Raw genomic sequence first — 18208 nt, 5'->3', positions numbered from 1 at the left:
TGCATCCCCACAGACTGCCCACAGATGAGGCTGCGGAGCTATTGAGGCAACACGGGCTCAAAAGAGGTTGAAAAATCACATCTGTCATGCGCAGCGCAGAACTGCATTTCTAAATTAAAAATACATTTCCAAACTCACCGGCTGGAACCCAAAACGCCACGCCTGCATTTCGTTTCGGACTCAGAAACCCACTTATATGTTCAAAAATTCTTAGTACGTAGCAGGTATAATATGCGTCGTTTGCGGCGACCTTGAGGACTTCCATTCCACGTCCGCTATCTTCCCATCCGCTGCCAGTGAGGGCTTCGACACCTAAGGTTCCGGTTAGTGAGAGCGAGGCATGCCCTCCATCCTTTTTTATTATTATTATTATTATTCGCTTACGCGATTCACTGCAGCCGTCTCCCTTCCGGGAACTTCTCTCGAGGGGCGTTCTTGTCATCCGACTAGCGTCGACCCGTCGGCACCGTTGGTGACATACACGCGCCGAGGCACGGGACTCAGGCTATCGATTACGGGCGCTCGCGGAACGGACGAAGCATATCAAGGTTGCTGCGACACTTTGTTCCCTGGAAAAAGTTACTCCGTTGCTTACCGAGTCGCCGGCGAACATGACATTTTTTCAGCCCATATCTCAGCAGAGAGCAGCTGCTAGAGCACGCAAAGTGGTGGCACCAATCTAGTCTGTTCTTGGGCTTCAGGGCGTCTCGCATCGTCTTCTTCTGACTGTTGACCGTTAAGGATGTTTTCCTTTCAAGTTAACACACTGTTTGGGTGCTCTTATCTGAAGTATTTGAAAATAAATTATATCTCACTAGTTCACATATCAGGCGTGAGTCATCATCATGAGCAGCCGCGCCAGCAGCCCGTTTACGTCTCCTACAGGACAAAGGCCTCCGCCGTTGTCTTCGAATTAACACCGTCCTGTACCAGATGCGGCTTCCAGTACAGGGAAAATTCATAAGCTCGCATACCCCTCGGATTTTCTGCCGTTTCGCTTATGATTCCTTCAATACAATTTTGCTAAATAATCATAATTATTTTAAAAAAAATTGCGCGCATGTAGCTAGACGGTACTTTATGAAAAGGACTGGGCCTTTCCATATCTACTTTGTCACAAGATTTTAGCGCATTATTGTTTCCACTTTATTTTTATTGCGATCACTGTTTCAGAAAAGCTGTCCAGAACTTCGGCGAAGTTCTTGTTCATATTCGGCGTAGTTGTCCACTAGCCTAGTTGGCTGAAACCGGAAACTCAATGGCATCACCCCTGAGCAATGAACGGGGTAAATTTCAGAGATATTTACGATGAGAGTGTGCTGTCATCTGTTCTAACATTATGCGGTGTGGTTACACGTGGCTTTCATCCGAGGCGCAGTAGTTCAGACATGAATGGGTGATGCTAGCAGCGTATACGTTTTCCTTAACCTCTGAAAAAAAGGTTCTCACTTTCGCAGCAAAATGAGTGTTGCTTTCATTTCACAGAAGTTTCGTCTCTTTAAAAGGCAATCTGAACTATTTAACTGTTTTTTATTGTACTTCTCAGCCCTGCCTCTCTCTCCCGTGAAACAAAGGAGAAAGGAACCTGATCAAATAAATGTTTCAAACAAGTGAGGTTAAAGACCCATTTTCAAACTATTTCTCCCGGGTTCGAACCCGACCGCGGCGGCTGCGTTTTTATGGAGGAAAAACGCTAAGGCGCCCGTGTGCTGTGCGATGTCAGTGCACGTTGAAGATCCCTAGGTGGTCGAAATTATTCCGGAGCCCTCCACTACGGCACCTCATTCTTCCTTTCTTCTTTCACTCCCTCCATTATCCCTTCCCTTACGGCGCGGTTCAGGTGTCCAACGATATATGAGACAGACACTGCGCCATTTCCTTTCCCCAAAAACCAATTATTATTAAACTATTTCACCCCAGAGAAGTCGAGTAAAAAGCCTGGGGAAAGCTTATACCCAATTGTTAAACCTATAGGTACCCGACGACAATTGGGATCGCACCTCCCGCATACTAGCTCATATGGTAGAGGCACTACCCTAGGCTGCGTGGGATCGATCCCGCCGTTGCTAAGCTTTCCGGTAGCAACAAAGTTTTCAAGGAAAGGAACTTGTAGCTTTATAGCTGTATGCGGTTACAGCTGCGCTCTGGAGAATGGCAGTTGCGATTAACCCTTCCTTAAAAATTTTCTGCAGCCGGAGAGCTGCCACTAAGCAATTAGGACGAAAAGCTAAACGTCCAGGTGACTTAGTACGCTCTAGCAAGCATGTCCACACCTGCCTACATGCTCCGAAAAAATCTGCCTTTGAAACGCTGCCAGCCCTCCAATCCCTGGAAGCGAACAACACTAATTCGCCGCTGCCTCAGCCGCGTCGGTAGTGGCGTCGCTTTTAAGACGACGCCGATACACCACCACGCACTCGTACGCGTCATCGTACACGCGCGCCGACTACGCTCATGCCGCAGCGATCCGCGGCCTCCCACGAATCGCGCCGCTCCAAGTCCGGTCGTGCCCACCCGCGCACTCTTCGTGGAAGCGACGCGGTAAGAATGCGCGGGTCTGCGTCGTGGCTGCCGCTGCGTCCGCGCCGAGATGCACGTTATTCTGGAGCGCTGCCTTCTTGGCACGGGTTCCGTAGGCGCGCCCTCCCGGGCCATCGCTATGTTTGCGGCAGCGGGCGGAAAGGAGCCCGCCGGCGAAGATTACCACGCGGCCCGGCCCCTGAGGGAATTGGAGCCGCTGCCGGGCGGAGGAAGTTGAAAAGGCGCTCTGCCGAATGTTCGGAATCAGTGACGGAGTGTGGCGGAAGAAGGAAAACGTTCGTTAAAGCGGCGCAGTTGAGTGAACTGCCCCGCAAATATCGTGGAGCAAAAGTAACCACTGGCTTAATCATAATAATAATAATTGGTTTTTGAGGAAAGGAAATGGCGCAGTATCTGTCTCATATATCGTTGGACACCTGAACCGCGCCGTAAGGGAAGGGATAAAGGAGGGGGTGAAAGAAGAAAGGAAGAAAGAGGTGCCGTAGTGGAGGGCTCCGGAATAATTTCTACCACCTGGGGATCTTTAACGTGCACTGACATCGCACGGCACACGGGCGCCTTAGCGTTTTGCCTCCATAAAAACCAATGGCTTCGCAAGCGCATTTCACGTCTTCATATATATTTAAATATTTACAGAATACCTGCTTCGCCCGGGGCCATTATCGCAGGGGAGACAGTTTCAGAAAGACGTAATTTTCACAGTAACTCGCAAGGATATGCATTTTATTTCCTAGAGTTATTTCGTAAAACCTTTGTAATAATTCCAAGGCACCACTTTTGAAGTTGGGTTTATTTATTTATTTATTTATGTGCATACTGCAGACCATGGTTAGGTCCAGGCAGGAAGGGCAGGTGCACAAAAAGCAAAAGTATAGCAACAAAAATACAACAATACAGCAAAGACAATGTAGTAAAACAACAATACAGCAATGCAAGACAAAGCAGAAAAAAATACATAATACGCAATATCAAAGATGGCTGAGGAACGCGTCTGTTTTTCAGGGTTGATTTGGTTCGGTTAATGAGTTCCAGTCAGATATGGTGCGTGGGAAAAAGGAAAACTTGAACGAGTTAGTCCGGGCAAAATATGGTTTTAAAAGAGCTTTGTGATAGTGTCGTGTATTCCGTGTTGGCATTGGGGAAAGATAAGCAGAAGGGTCAAGTCTGAGTTTATTATTAAGAAGTAATGAAAGAAAATCTAAACGAAAATTTCGTCTTCTGGCGCAGTATCTGTCTCATATATCGTTGGACACCTGAACCGCGCCGTAAGGGAAGGGTCAAGGAGGGAGTGAAAGAAGAAAGGAAGAGAGAGGTGCCGTAGTGGAGGGCTCCGGAATAATTTCGACCACCTGGGGATCTTTAACGTGCACTGACATCGCACAGCACACGGGCGCCTTAGCGTTTTTCCTCCATAAAAACGCAGCCGCTGCGGTCGGGTTCGAACCTGGGAACTCCGGATCAATAGTCGAGCGCCCTAACCACTGAGCCACCGCGGCCGTTACCGGAGTACCGAGAGCCCGCCCACCGCCGGTGAGCACGCTCTGAATGGTCCCGATGCTGCAAGCGCACGCGCAGCTGCCGGGATGATTTGCGCATGCGCATTGGCTGCGCGCGGGCTCCCGGTACTACGGTACCGGTAGCGATAACACGGTATGCCAAAAGTGTCTAATAACTGGCAACATCACTCGGATTGCGTTGTTTCCTCTTACTATTTACAAGCGTGAGCGCTCAGAAGTCATCAATCTGAGCGGCAGCTACGGAGTCAATTACCGTCCAGCCGGCTGCTGATAGCGACTGTCAGAACAAAGCGGATGTTCGCTGGCACTCCCTCGCCACTTCCACCGCGACCGGAAGAGGAAGCGGAATACAACGGACGCCCCTCGCAACGTTATTAGCCGCCACAAGCGTCCAGCTTCCGCAGCGTGCACCCTGATGTGGAGTAGTAATCTCCAGAGGGCATGCAAAGGAAGAAGTGGTGCGACACGCGGGGAATGATAACTTTGTTATCGGCGCAGCTTACTTTTTGTCTCGCGTGTTTTCGTTGTGGGCGGTATGCCCGTCGCTGAAATTCAGTCCCCTTGGTAAACATCTGCCTCCTCTAGCTGCTCTCCGGCCGCCGCGGTGGCTCAGTGGTTGTGGCGCTCGGCTGCTGACCCGAAAGACGCGGGTTCGATCCCGGCCGCGGCGGTCGAATTTCGATGGAGGCGAAATTCCAGGGGCCCGTGTACTGTGCGATGTCAGCGCACGTTAAAGAGCCCCAGGCGATCGAAATTTCCGGAGCCCTTCACTACGGCGTCCCTCATAACCTGAGTCGCGTTGGGACGTTAAACCCACATAAACCGCCTAGCTACTCTCCCTGAACTCATCTAGAAAGCTAAACTTTGCAGACCTTTTCTTTCTTTCTATCCGAAATGGGCGTTGTCAACCAAATAAAGCTCATCTATAAAGGACAGAGAACTTGCAACGTCTATTTTTAAGTCAGGCAACGAACCAATGGGATCACCTTCCATCGTGAATACATGTACTACCAGACAATCTTACACGAGTCCACGGAGGAATAAAAATGTACCTCACGGACACATGAACTGGCAACGGCACGGCTCAAATAGGAATTTAAAGACTAGGAACAACCTTGCTTCAAATAAGACGGCTTTCATTGATTCGAATAGTCATAGTTCCAAACCCCACACAGAGTTCATCGAGCGATTAGTTGACTCAATATTCTCGACAGCACAATTCTCCCATTTAGGTCCTCTCCAGAGGTGGGCATTTGACCTCGAAAATATGGACCTCACCTCAACCTGAAAAAGAATTTCCCGACCTCACTCAACCTCAACCTCATCAGTTGAGGTTGAGGTCTCCCTGGACGCTCTCACCTCACTTTTCCTGAGGCCACTGCTGACCTCACTCAACCTCACCTCAACCTCAAATTGTGAGGTTGAGGTCGGCTGCTCGACCTCAGAAAACAAACGAAAAACAAAACAAAAAGCGATTAAGAAGTTTATCAGTTAAAAACAATTCTGAGAATCCTGTGAGACAGGAAAGCCAAAATGATGTTGCTATTATTTAATAAGGTGTGTACAGACACTATTGATGTGCACGCAATAGGAGAAGCTTATAATCTGGGATGAACCCTCAGAGAGTATATAGCCTGCGGGCAGGGGTGTAACATACGCGGTTACCACCAGTACGCCGGTGAGTACTTTATATGTGCCAATATTTGGCAACCTGCTTCGTGTATACTTGTTCGTATTGGAAGCCTCGCGCTCATTCACGCACGAACCTGCAGTTGACAAACACAGCCCTCCTACACCATCAACCAGAAATTTGGAGGAGGGGTTAGGTATTCACGATGCACTTTTCAGGCTTGAGAATAGTTACCTAACATAAGAAACTGGTCGTCGATGTACTTTCCACTGCGACGGTTATGCAGACGCATATCAGTATATTTAGATTTTCTAGCTCTATCTGGCATAGCGAGAATGCTCTTTTCAGTCCTCTGTATGTTGCCTTCGAAAACACTTAACAAGCTGCCACTCTAGTACACCAACAGTGGCACGTTGTATTTATCTGTGTAGAAGCGTGCGGCTTCTTTTATTAATGCGAAAGCATTAGATGGCTTACTTTCAAGGTCATATCCGCAAAAAAAGTGTCCGCAATAAACGGCGCCAAGCGACGTCACGAGCCGACGAGTCACGCGACGAAGGTGATGACGCCATATAATTAATTAATACTAGTTAATATGACAAGGTAACGCTAACACTGATTAGTATAATTACTGATGTCGTCATGTGAGTGTGACGTCATACCAGGTCACGTGACAGCGATGTAATGTGCCATCAAACCTAGTCACGTGACGACGCTGTAATGTGACATCACACCTACTCACGTGACAACGATGTAATTTCTCGTCATACCAGGCCCCCATCCACGCCCCTTCCACCCCCATTTCAAGATCCATATGGATCCCACATTACTACTCAAGCGCGCATGACGCATTACAAAGAGTGCCCACAACCCTGTCCACAATAATGGCATTCAGATTGTCCAGCAGGTAAACGCGCCAGTTCTCATGTATATCATACTGCAAAGATCATGCAACGACACGTGCCTTTGACTCCCGCGATGATGGCAATGATGATGACGCTAACAGTGTATCCTCATGAGCCCGGGGAATCCTGATATACCGCTACCAAATTAAATGTTGCCGGAGTATTGACTAAATATTGGACATTACCCAGTAACCGAAGACAATTATTGTGCGGGAAAATAGGAATACTTGCAGCTAATAATTAATGATGATGATGTTGATGTTCCTGGGAGGTCAAGACCCTCCCCTGTTTCCGCCACTTCCCTCCAGGTGGCGATGGTAATGGTGTCGAAATCCTGGGAATTCTCCGATGACTCAATGAACCCGCGGCATTTTGAAAGAAGGGGCTAGATTACGTCTTCCAACACTGTGCCAACTATTAAAATCACACGGGTAATAATAATAATAATTGGTTTTTTGGGGAAAGGAAATGGCGCAGTATCTGTCTCATATATCTTTGGACACCTGAACCGCGCCGTAAGGGAAGGGATAAAGGAGGGAGTGAAAGAAGAAAGGAAGAATAGGTGCCGTAGTGGAGGACTCCGGAATAATTTCGACCACCTGGGGATCTTTAACGTGCACTGACATCGCACAGCACACAGGCGCCTTAGCGTTTTTCCTCCATAAAAACGCAGCCGCCGCGGTCGGGTTCGAGCCCGGGAACTCCGGATCAGTAGTCGAGCGCCCTAACCACTGAGCCACCGCGGCGGCGCAATCACACGGGTCAAAATAACTGTCCTAGAGTAAACAACGTGAACCACTCTCTCTGTCAAGAGCACCATGGCTCTCCGCTCAAATTTCCCCGCAGCGATATCTTTTTCCGAGCCTCCCCCCCCCAACCTCTGGGTGGGGGGTGGGGGGGAACCTAAGTACTCATACGTCTCAACAGAATTCTGGGTACCATTTCGTCAGCCAGTCTGATACAAGCTGCTTTAAGTCAATCACTTGTTTCCCTTCAAAACTGAATCAATCAATGGTACGCCAGCATCCTCGACGTTTTTTACCCACGAGCACCGCGCGAGCATTCTGCGAAGCCGTTGAAGGTGAACGATGGGTCCCTGCAAAATAGTTAAAGGAAAGATAACGTGTAGTGCCTGGTCATCTGCAAGGCAGGCCGCCAACCTAACTGATCCCATACGAGAAAAAAAAAGAGAATGATTAGAAACATACAAACAGAAATCGCACACTAAAAACAGAAGCTAACAACAGCGTGCCCCATTAAACGTCATATTAACAGCGACTCAGCAGCACAGCGCGAACATGTAATAAGTTCCATTCACACACCTTCATTAAAAAAAAAAAGGAAAAGGAATCGGCTACCACACCACCATGCATACATTCATTATAGTTTTTTTTTTATTTTTTCGCCGCTGCGACACCGCTATCGTGTGCGGGTTTCGTCATAAGAAGCAAATTTCCGAGAAGGAACGGGAGACCAAAGAGAGGTTATTAAGAAGAATAAAAAAGCGATATTATATTTACATCTGCTTGCATTTTGGAACAGCAATATACAGAATTAGCGTGAGATTCGAAAGCGGAAGTCACTGATTAAAAGCTTCGATGCTGTTACAGGTTTTTCCGGCTTCGTGCTTTTTTAAATCAAATCAACAGGTGTCATTGTTAGGAACCACCTGAATCACATTCTCTCGCCTGTGCCGACTATTCCAGTTTCTGTTAAGTCAGCTGGTAATGTACAGCAGGATCCCCTTTATTCAACTGCAAGGCAAGAGCCATGACGTCAGTGCCGGCAACGAGCATGAACACGAAGCAGTCTTGCTTGGGGCCATCCGCGCTGCGACGAATTTATTGCGTGCTTGTTGGACTGAACTTATTTGTTTGCGGCATCAAACAAAGCTACCGCGGGTAAACGTGAGTTACGTGCTTTGCGCGCTCCCGGGAGTTTGAGCCGACCGGTAGGCAGCCGGGTGAAACGCCAGCGGGGCAAGGGGGAGGGAGAGTGGCGCGCTGTGACAGTAACACTCCTTCCGGGAAGACCAGAGGCGTGCGTCTTCCTGTAGGTTCGGACTGAACGGACATTACGGCGCAGCACCGGAAGCTAAGAGGGAACTGTGGCATCCGGTTGTCCAAACAGGGGAAACCGAACACCAAGCGTCATTGCATGAACACTGCGGTGATGCGCTGAAACTCCGCTTCGGAAGCGGCACTCGTCGGAGTAAGACGTGGCAACTGCAAAAAGTCTCGACCTCAAAATTTCGACCTCACCGAATGACGACCTCACTCAACCTCAAATTCACGCGTGAGGTTGAGGTCTGATTTGCTGACCTCACTCACAAAATTTCGAGCTGTCGCCGACATCACCTCAACCTCACCTCACGACGTGAGGTTGAGGTCGCGCTCATGAGGTTACCCACCTCTGGTCCTCTCTCGTTCGAGTTTCATTTGTTCACGTTCGTGAATCCCACAGTCGCTTAGCTGCCGTTCCGAAACGGTCGGTAAGTGTGGGCCGCGCCTGTACATCCGTCGTCGAGGTCACGGCGTGGACCTAGCGCGCTCAGGAAGCTTCGCAATCCCACGAACTTTAGACGACTCTTATAATTTGGAATGAACACCTAAACAATCAGCATACCCATTCACGACAGTTTTTCCCATATGCCCACCAAGCTTTGAAAAGTTCCGCACATAGGCGGCTACAAGGTAACTCAGTGCGAGCCCCTGTTTGATAGCGCATTTTATTGAAATCTGAAAGAAAAATATTCAAGACAATGTGGTCACAAAGCATCTTTGGTGCAGCTTAAGTGGGCGAGGCTTTTATTCGCTCCTGGAGGTTTGTAGAGACCTTTTATAAATCTTTCGCACAATGGAGCAAAGAGAATTCTTGATTTATTCACAAATGAAAATTGGGTCACTGACCAAGTCGAAAGATGAAAAAATGTGAACAAGGGCCCCGTATGGGACCCGAAACGTCATTTTTTCATCTTTCGACTTGGTCAGTGACCCAATTTTCATTTGTGAATAAATCATGCTTCGCCCTGACCAGACGGTGTTCCGTCGAACCTTGGACTAAAGAGAATTCTTGTTTCTTTGTTAGTTTTAGTCCACTTTGTAAATGCTGGGTAATTGTTTATTAAATTAAGATCGTGCTAGATTAACTTCAGTTTAAATTTATAGGTGTAATAGAAAATAAATGCTTTCTCAGTTGCGAAGAACCACATAGTCATGAAGAATCCTATAACAAAACGTGGGTAGACCGAAACGGTTTATGATGCGCTTCGTTACTAGCACAGAACTTAGTCCGCCTTGTCATATGACGCGGAGACAGTGCTATATATGTAGTACACTCTTTGCATCATTTCAGTCTCCTGTTCAATACGCATACGAATTCGACAGCGTTAAGGGTCCCGATAAGCGGCGACCTAGTCGTCGGCGCGTCAAGAAAAGCAGGTGGCCCACCTGCCACCTTGGTCACGTGACCCTGTGACGTCGTCGCAACCTGCCAACCATGGTAGATGGCAGTTAAATTAATGATCACTGGCGAGAGGCTGCTCGGGAAAAGCAATCTGGATCTCACAAGCACCACTGCGCCAGAAGTGGTACGAGGACTGCCTGGGATCCAAGAATGTAATGCACAGAATGACCAATTCCGCATATGTGGACACATTGGCAGAGACTAGGCGATAGGGAAGGGCTATTTCCGCGGGAGGGCTCTGTAATGATATCGAATTGAACACTTAAGGGTAGGTCAAGCTCTATGTGATGGTAAAAGAAAGAACACTGTCCGTGTGTGCGAATTGAAATGCAAAGAGGACCCCAGGCCGCTGAAGGGACACATTAACGCTATCGCGTCATACCGTCAAGGCGGAGATTGAGTACCCCCTCAAGTTTTTTCCAAGTTCTATTGTGCTGCCTTTCAGCGCTAATTGAAACAGCGTTCCGTACAGTGCGATGTAACCGTTCCGATTTCACTAATCACTCTCTCTTACCCCGCCATTGTCTTCATATATTGAGATTCATATTTGCTATACTGCTTTCTGTCTGTCAATTGCTGCGTATTGTTGTTGACCCATGGTCCAGGCCCAGCCAAGAGGCATGCCTCTGTGCCTCGCTCCGACGACGCAGCCAGCGCTTATACCAAGCACCTGCGAGTGAAGTCAGAACTGAATTAAAGCTAACTCAACGGCTGTTTTTTGCGTATAACGTCTACATGTGCAGTTTCCATCCTTCTTATCCTCTGAAGACGGCATTTAGGCGTGGTGTCCGCTTTCTTAGAGTGATCGAATCAGGGATCCCGTGTCGCAGAAAAGCCGCCGACGTCGCTGGCCGTGAGCGAAAAGTCCACCGAGAAGCAACCTGCGTGGCAGGTAGGACACATAGGTCACGTGATCTTGAGACATCATCACAACCCGCCCACCGGATTTTAAGCAAACTGCCCACCGTGGCAGCTAGCAGTTATATCATGACTGGTCTCGATAGGTTTCTTGGAGCTCAACCTGGGGTCACACGAGCAATACCGGTGGCAGCACATGTATCGCAGGGCGGTGGCGCATAATTTAACCGCTGCACCACTGCGCCAGGAGTGGTATGGCGACTCCCAGGAGTCTATGAATGTAAGCAGAGAATGACCAATTGTGCATAATACGGGCTTTAATACATTAACGCTACCGCGTCATGCCCTTAAGGCGGATCCTATGTGGCCCCTTTATTTTTTTTATTTTACAGAGGAGGATGGGGGGTGTTTCCGACACTGTTCGCTCGTTCCACTTTCGTCGCGATATGTTAGTGTGCTGCAAGCAGTATACTTAACAGGGTCCTAACCAATAATCTGGCATGTAGCATTGGAGTAACTCGGCTAAGCTCGGGTAAGTTCGGAGGGGCGTCACGCCAGCTGTAGCCAATAGGAGGGCGACCTTGAGGGTGACATTGCCTAAACCTAACACAGCAACACCCTATGCAGAGATAAAATCAATATTGCCGCTACTGGCTTTCGAACTCGCGGCGGCGCAAACAGATCAACTTCGCTGGCCACAGCACGAGAGCACTACGCTACCGACGCAGCCAATCACGCCTCGTGTTAAACTGCGACACACTCTCGCTGTAAACTGCATATCGTCGTCCTCATGAACTTCCATCCCAGGCGAGAACAGATCAGAACAGCTTAACCTCGATCAGAGCTTAACCTGAGTCTACTATCGTCGCCAGACGTGCCGACGACCCAGCAAAGCAAAACCATGAGCCAAGCAGGCTAAACACATACTTTCGCGCATCAAATCGGTTTAACTACGTTAAGACCCTACCCTTTTTTTTCTTCTTTATCCTTACGAGAATGTCAAAGTGTCAACGACCGGCAATGCAGGTCTGATTCCCAGCGTTCGATGCTGCCTGCCGGGCCTGCAGGACTACGACGTGTGCTTCAACATCTTCCTGGAGCGCGACTTGCCCCTGGTGGAGGCCTTCCTGCGCAACAGGGCGTTCGGATCCAGGGGCAGGGTGCTGGTGGAGCCTGGAGATCTGGCCACCATGTGCGAGTATGCATGCACACTTCACTTTAATTTCTCACTCAGCCGCGAGGCCCAAGGCTGTACCCGATGCGAAGGGTATATAGCTGCAGGCCACGAGTAGCAACATCGGCGTCAGCTTTTTACACACATGAGGCCCCGTAACCACTGAGGTGGCGGAAAATCACCTGAAGTGATCAAGTTATCAAAATTCGCAGAGTCTTAATGCGGTTGCTGTGGACCAGAGTAAATTGGAGAGTACTGACGGGTACTTCTGCTCTTCAGCGGTCTAAATTCGGCAGATGAGGGTATGATGTTGTTTAGGCTCTCATGCTTGTTTATGGCCAAGTACTTACTGTCAAGATTACTTAATATGTGTACGTGTACTTACCGGCCAGATTTAATGGATCTCCGAGAAAAACCTTCGGCTTGGTTTCTTTTAGAAATCAGAAATGTTTTGTTGTCATTTCATGGTTTTTACATTACAAAATTTATAAAGGAGGGACCCAAGAACTTGGCGCAGGAGATGTATGAGGGGTCCGTTAGTTCAACAAATTGAATACATCAGAGATAATCTTTAAACACACAAAATGAGCATGAAAAAGAGTAAACAAGAACAAAGAACAGTAACCGAACCGAAAACCGAAGAACCGAAAAATTCGTTCAATTTGGTATAGTTCTTGTTATTCTACTTAGAGTTCAAGTGCTCAAATCGCTTGTTTGCATGAATGAAACGGCATAATTGACCTTAGAGTTTTTGCTAGCATTGTATTTATTAAGTCTTAACAAGTATCGATCGCTGTAATTGCATGAATATAAGATTATACAGATCACAAAGAAGGAGCCTCTGATTCAAATTAGGGAACTTTTCGTTTAGGAATGATATTTCTCTTTATCTGATTTTCTTTTTTGTTTTCGAGCAGTGGAATAACGCATGTATTTTTTCATATTTCGAGCGGCTAATTATGTGCTCCATTGCACTGTACCGCCCCAGCTGTAACGCTATCAAGGAGGTGCTTGTATTTTTTAAAACTCTATAGCACCAGATATTCTGCAGGGCCATAAATATGTTTACGACAGTAGGAAACCTCAATCTAGCTACTCTCACGTCACACGCCGCTAGGTAAGAATATTGTGCCGCGTAATTAATATACAATGTAGAAATCGCATGCCTCCACAGGACGGCGCATTGTGTCATGTTGCTGTGTTTCTACCGGTGAGGTTCGCCAAGTCTTGCCCAAGTTAGAGAAAACTAATGCTTGCGAATACACTCCAAAATATTCGTATTATCACGAATATTCATGTATTTTCGGATATTTGAAATACACCCAGGAGACAGCTTTCGAGTCTAACTCGAATATTCAATATAAAATATTCGATAATTATTCTAAGTCTTCAAATAAATCAAAACCTAGTTTAGGCTAGTTGGTCCATGCTACAAGGTCAGATATTCGCGCACCCCTAATTACCCCGTCTTCGGCGTCGAGGCAACACGCTAATTTTCTTTCTTTTTTTTTTTTTTTTGCCGGCAAAGACACGCCTTTCACTAGTGCGGCGAAGATGGCGCCTCGTTGACGCGGCTCTCTTCACGTCTCAGTCACCCGTCCGATACGCGAAACACTCTCGGCACCCAGCAGCTCAGAAGCAAAAAGAAAAGATCTGGTAGACCGCGTCGGGTGGATGAGATGCTTAGGAGTCAGTGTGACTGACACGGCATCCATGAGACATACGCAGAGAGAGAGAGAGAGAGAGAGAGAGAGAGAGAGAAATGGAAGGCGAGATGCGCGCGACGTCAGAAGTTTCAGAGCCAGTGCAGTCACCGGAGCTCGAAGAAAGGAAAGAAAGAAATAAACGAAGGGAGAAATAAAAATAGAAGAAGAGGCGAAAAAGGAATGACGAAAGTCTCGTCGCGCGCTGTCTCCGTCGCAGACAGACGAGAAGCAGCAGCTCGCGCCACTCTGCTTATCGCTCGGGTGCTTTCTATGTTGCCAGTTCTCGCCGTACGCCTCCCCGGCTCTGAGTTGGGCCGCTTGCTGGCACCGTGGAGTGGCAATGCATGACGGCATTGCCGCTTAATTTACTGGCGGCGGAGTCACGCACGGCTCTGTGCGAAGACCTCTCTTTTCAGCCATCCTCGGCGCTGTCAGTGGAATAGCTGGAAATTCTTTTCGGGAGCGGGACAGCAGGGGTGGGGGTCTCTTGGAAGGAAGGGTCTTGCGAAGAGAAATTTTTGTTTGCCTAGGGGGTACAGACGGACCACGATTCGGGGAGAAGGGGACGGAGCGAAGGGCGGAGGTTCAGCCATGGTTAGGCAGCCCAGCCATGAGCTGTACCCAGTGACCCGATTTTCATTGTTTGTTCGTTTTTTTTTTCAGCTTCAAGGCGCCGGGCGTGCCTTGCAGGGCGCTTCTTTCGAATAAACGCCAGCTAGGCTCCGCAGGCATCTCAGGTCGAAGGAAAGTCTTTTCAGCTGCAGCTCGGCAAGTTGCGAGCCGCGGAGTACAAGGCACTAGTGATCCGCGAAGTGGCGCTAGTGACTATGCCATTACAGTGGCACGTAATTAATTACGGCGCATCTGTTGTCTGCTAATGTTGTGACAATGAACAGAAATGCATAATGGTTAGGATGTAGTAACACCTTTTCTCGTGCTGCCAGCGGCTGGGTATTTTTCTAGTGATCAGTTAGCGCCTCAGAGCAGACAGATCGCAGTTTTGTTGTTTGATCCAGAGCGTGAATGTCAAGGCAGTGAGCCAGCTTTCACGTCAAGGTCACGGGCAAAGGCGCAGAAAACACGTGACATTCTGCGCTTCTACATGCCGACAGGATATGTAAGGTGACGCGATTCCAAAAAGAAAGTATATAGGTCCACTACTGTTTCGCGTGAGTGTTACACCTGCAGAAGAAAGTCACACCCCTAACACCCAAGTCGAGTTACCTTCAGAGTCAATGGAGCATGGTAAAAATCTTCAGGCGCTTAACGTTGACGGCCCTGCTGGTGTGAGCTGCACTGATTGGGAGCTTGCGACATGCGCAGCGGCTTTGGCGAGCTGCTGGAGTGCTACGCCTTCCACTACCTGAACTGCGCCGACCTGGGTGGGGTGCGGCGCGAGTACTTCGAGCGGCTCATCAAGGCCATGGTCTCCTCTTTCCAGCTGCTCTGCGCCACCGACAGAACCATGCTGCAGAGTAAGGCCACGCCTCCCCGTTATCGCACACTGCCCTAGAGGCACGCATTCGGGCCTGGGTCGTCGGACGAGAGCTCGCGAATTTCTAACTGACCCGGACAAATCCTCATTGCTCTCTTTCGCGGCCGTCGACATAAGTTCAGTGCACTGAGGCTTCGCGATATTTTGCTCGTTTAGACGGCGACGGCACCGACACATTATTGGCTGGGTTAGGCTTAGGTTTTGTTTAGGGATAGGTTAGTATTGAGGTTATGTTAAGGTTGAGGTCACGTTTCAGGTTAGAATTGATCAGGTTTATAGATTTAAAGCGAGCTTTTAAATGCACGCGGTAACAATTCACGGAAGGAAGCCCTGACTCTTGCCTGCAGGCTCATGCATTATATAGGTGAGCGAAGAAATAGGCAAAAAAATTAGAGTGGGGGTTAGACTTAAAATCGGAAAAGTACTGTAAACTCTTATGAACTCACGTGGTAGATAAAAGGACATTGGTATGCTTTTCTCCGGTTCTGTAGAGACGTGCCGGCTTCGGTGTGGTAAGCTTTCATTCGGGATCACGAGAGAAGGCGGAGAGCTTCCTTTGGATCAATTCATAATTGGCGAGCTCTTGTCAGACTCGATCGTGGGCCTGCGCATATGAGCCACTGGAGTTGATTGATTGTTTTTTCCTATTTCATAGAGAATCATAGAGACTGATTTCATAGAGCATGGCGGAAGGTAAATGCTAAGCAAGATTCGCCGTGGAAATATTGGCAGTGGCCACATCGCTGATTATCCAAGAAACAACAGTGAAGATAAAAAACAAACACGAATTTACCGCTCCACTATAGCTTACCGAGTCCGTATTCTACGTCCTTTTTTATTTTCCAGTATTCCCGCGCGCTCGAACGCGGAACACCTAACGAGTAAGCTGCGCGCGCGTGTCTCCGCAGATCTCTTCTACGACGGCCACTGCATCGGCTCCGTGTCTGACGGCGCGGGCGACTGCCGCACGGCGAACTTTAACCTCGCGACGGCGTGGAAGCGGATCTTCCGTTTCCGGGCCACGCAGCGCGACTGCAGTGACCTGGTGCGCCACACGCGGTGCCTGGTGCGGGCGCTCAGCTCTTCAGCATGCCGACCGGAGGCCACCACGGCCTACAACACGACGGCCATCGACTTCCTCTTCGTATTCTGCCAGCAAGACTTCTCGTCCACGAGCGCTGCCTCTCCGGGTGGACGCTGCTCTTCTCACGTGGCGACTAGTGCCGTCGCCCTGCTAGTCAGCACCCTCGCCGTATACAGACTCTCGCGCTAGAAGTGCTTGGTGGAGAGGAACGGGACGTCTGGTTCTTTTTTCAGAACATACGTGTAAATACTGCCTCTCCTTTGTGCAGGCATTTCTTAGAGTGTAGATATATAAAATGTGTGACTGCAAGTCCCCAAGGTGGTCTGTCACATTTGTGACCGTCTTCTGTATAGGTTATGTATAAATGACCATCTGTGTTTTACAATTCGTGTTCTTTTTCCCCCTTTGAATACACAAGCATGGAAAACTGCTAGAATAAAGAAAAACAAAAATATGACGAGAGAATACAATCTCAAAACTCTATGTCCCAGGCCCTCGCGAGCCTGAAACTACGTTCCTAAAACTTGGCCTGTATTCCCAGTTTGTTTTTGTGTGTGTGGAAGTGCGTTGTAACTCACAACACGTTTATCGGCGAGTGATCAACCGGTTTTTTCGGTAAGTACACCGTCTTAGACGCCGAGAATGGGGCATGGGTGAGGATCGCATGCTCTGAAAAACCAGACAGTCCTGCAGTGGGCGTAGTCAGGCTGATGATGATTACGATGGAGTTTAACGCCCCAGAGCGGCGCATGGATATGACGGACATCGTAGTGGAGGGTCTTAACGCGATCGCGTTACGGAGCTCGTGTCGAAGGAAATCCACCGTTGGCGTCGCTGACGGCGAGCGAAAAATGCACGAAAAATGATGGTCGATTTGCGTAGTTAAACCAAATGCGAATTAGGTGCGGCAGCAGTCCGGTTTTTCACTTCGGCTCCGGTGTTCAGATCCAGTGTTCACGGATGGTAGTTGTTCGGATAACGATAGTGGGTTAATGTCCATATATGCAGAATCGGTCATCCTCTGCATTCAGAGACCCCTGGGAGTCTTCCTAGCACTCCTGGGACCGTGGTGCAGCGGTCAAGCGATGCGCTACTCCTCCTCTATGGCAGGTGCTGCCATCGGGAGGACTTGGGTTGCTTGGGTTGGGCTGCAATCAAGGTTGCTCTCTGCGAGCAACCTCTCAAGATTAATTGAGCTGCCGCCTGACACAGTGGGCAGGCTGCTCACGCTCTCCTGCCCACCACTCGGTTGGCAGATGACCTTGTGGCGTCATCACAACCTGCCCACTGGATTGTGAGCTAACGGCGCGCCGTGGCAGGTGGTAGTTAAATTAATGATTGGTCGATAGATCTTGTTCGGCAAGAGCAATCTGGGTCGCACAAGCCCCACCCGTCGCAGCACCTGCCATCGCAGGGCAGTGGCGCATGGTTTCACCGCTGCACCACTGCGTTGGGAGCGGTGTGAGGACTCCCAGGGATCCATGAATGTTGAGAATGAGCAATTCTGTAGGTCCTTAACTCATTACGCTTTAAGGCTGGAAATTGTTTACTGTGTGCAGCCCAGTGACATAACCACTGACCCACCGCGGCGAAGGTTTAGGTCGAGAAAATAGGAGTTGGTTGCGGCGTTTAGAGCATGGAAGGCTGTTGGGGTAATACGTACATGTCTTACCCGAGAAGAAAAAAATTGGCGGTGGTTTAACTCTGGTTAAACCTGGAGTGACGCGATAGCTACAGCTGGCCGAGTGGAACTTGCTCAGTTGAATTGCAAAGTCAGTCTTTGGCCGCTCCGTTTCGCTGGGCGTTCCTTCTTAATCTTCGTCCCACTTGACA

General features: G+C 48.9%; 1 protein-coding gene across 1 annotated transcript in view; it reads left to right on the top strand.

Annotated features, from left to right (window-relative positions):
- LOC144098519 (uncharacterized) overlaps positions 1–16826 on the top strand; it is a 20972-nt gene extending 4146 nt beyond the window's left edge. Inside the window, exons 2-4 of the mRNA XM_077631224.1 lie at positions 11943–12114; positions 15120–15271; positions 16200–16826. Coding sequence (XP_077487350.1) covers positions 11943–12114; positions 15120–15271; positions 16200–16564 — 689 coding nt within the window. The 3' untranslated portion in view covers positions 16565–16826. The remainder of the gene's footprint in view (positions 1–11942; positions 12115–15119; positions 15272–16199) is intronic.
- Positions 16827–18208: the final 1382 nt, after the last annotated feature.

Source organism: Amblyomma americanum, chromosome 7 (assembly GCF_052857255.1).
Source record: "Amblyomma americanum isolate KBUSLIRL-KWMA chromosome 7, ASM5285725v1, whole genome shotgun sequence".
NCBI lineage: Eukaryota > Metazoa > Arthropoda > Arachnida > Ixodida > Ixodidae > Amblyomma > Amblyomma americanum.
The sequence above is the reverse complement of the archived record's forward strand: the minus strand, read 5'-3'. Positions and strand labels throughout refer to the sequence as shown.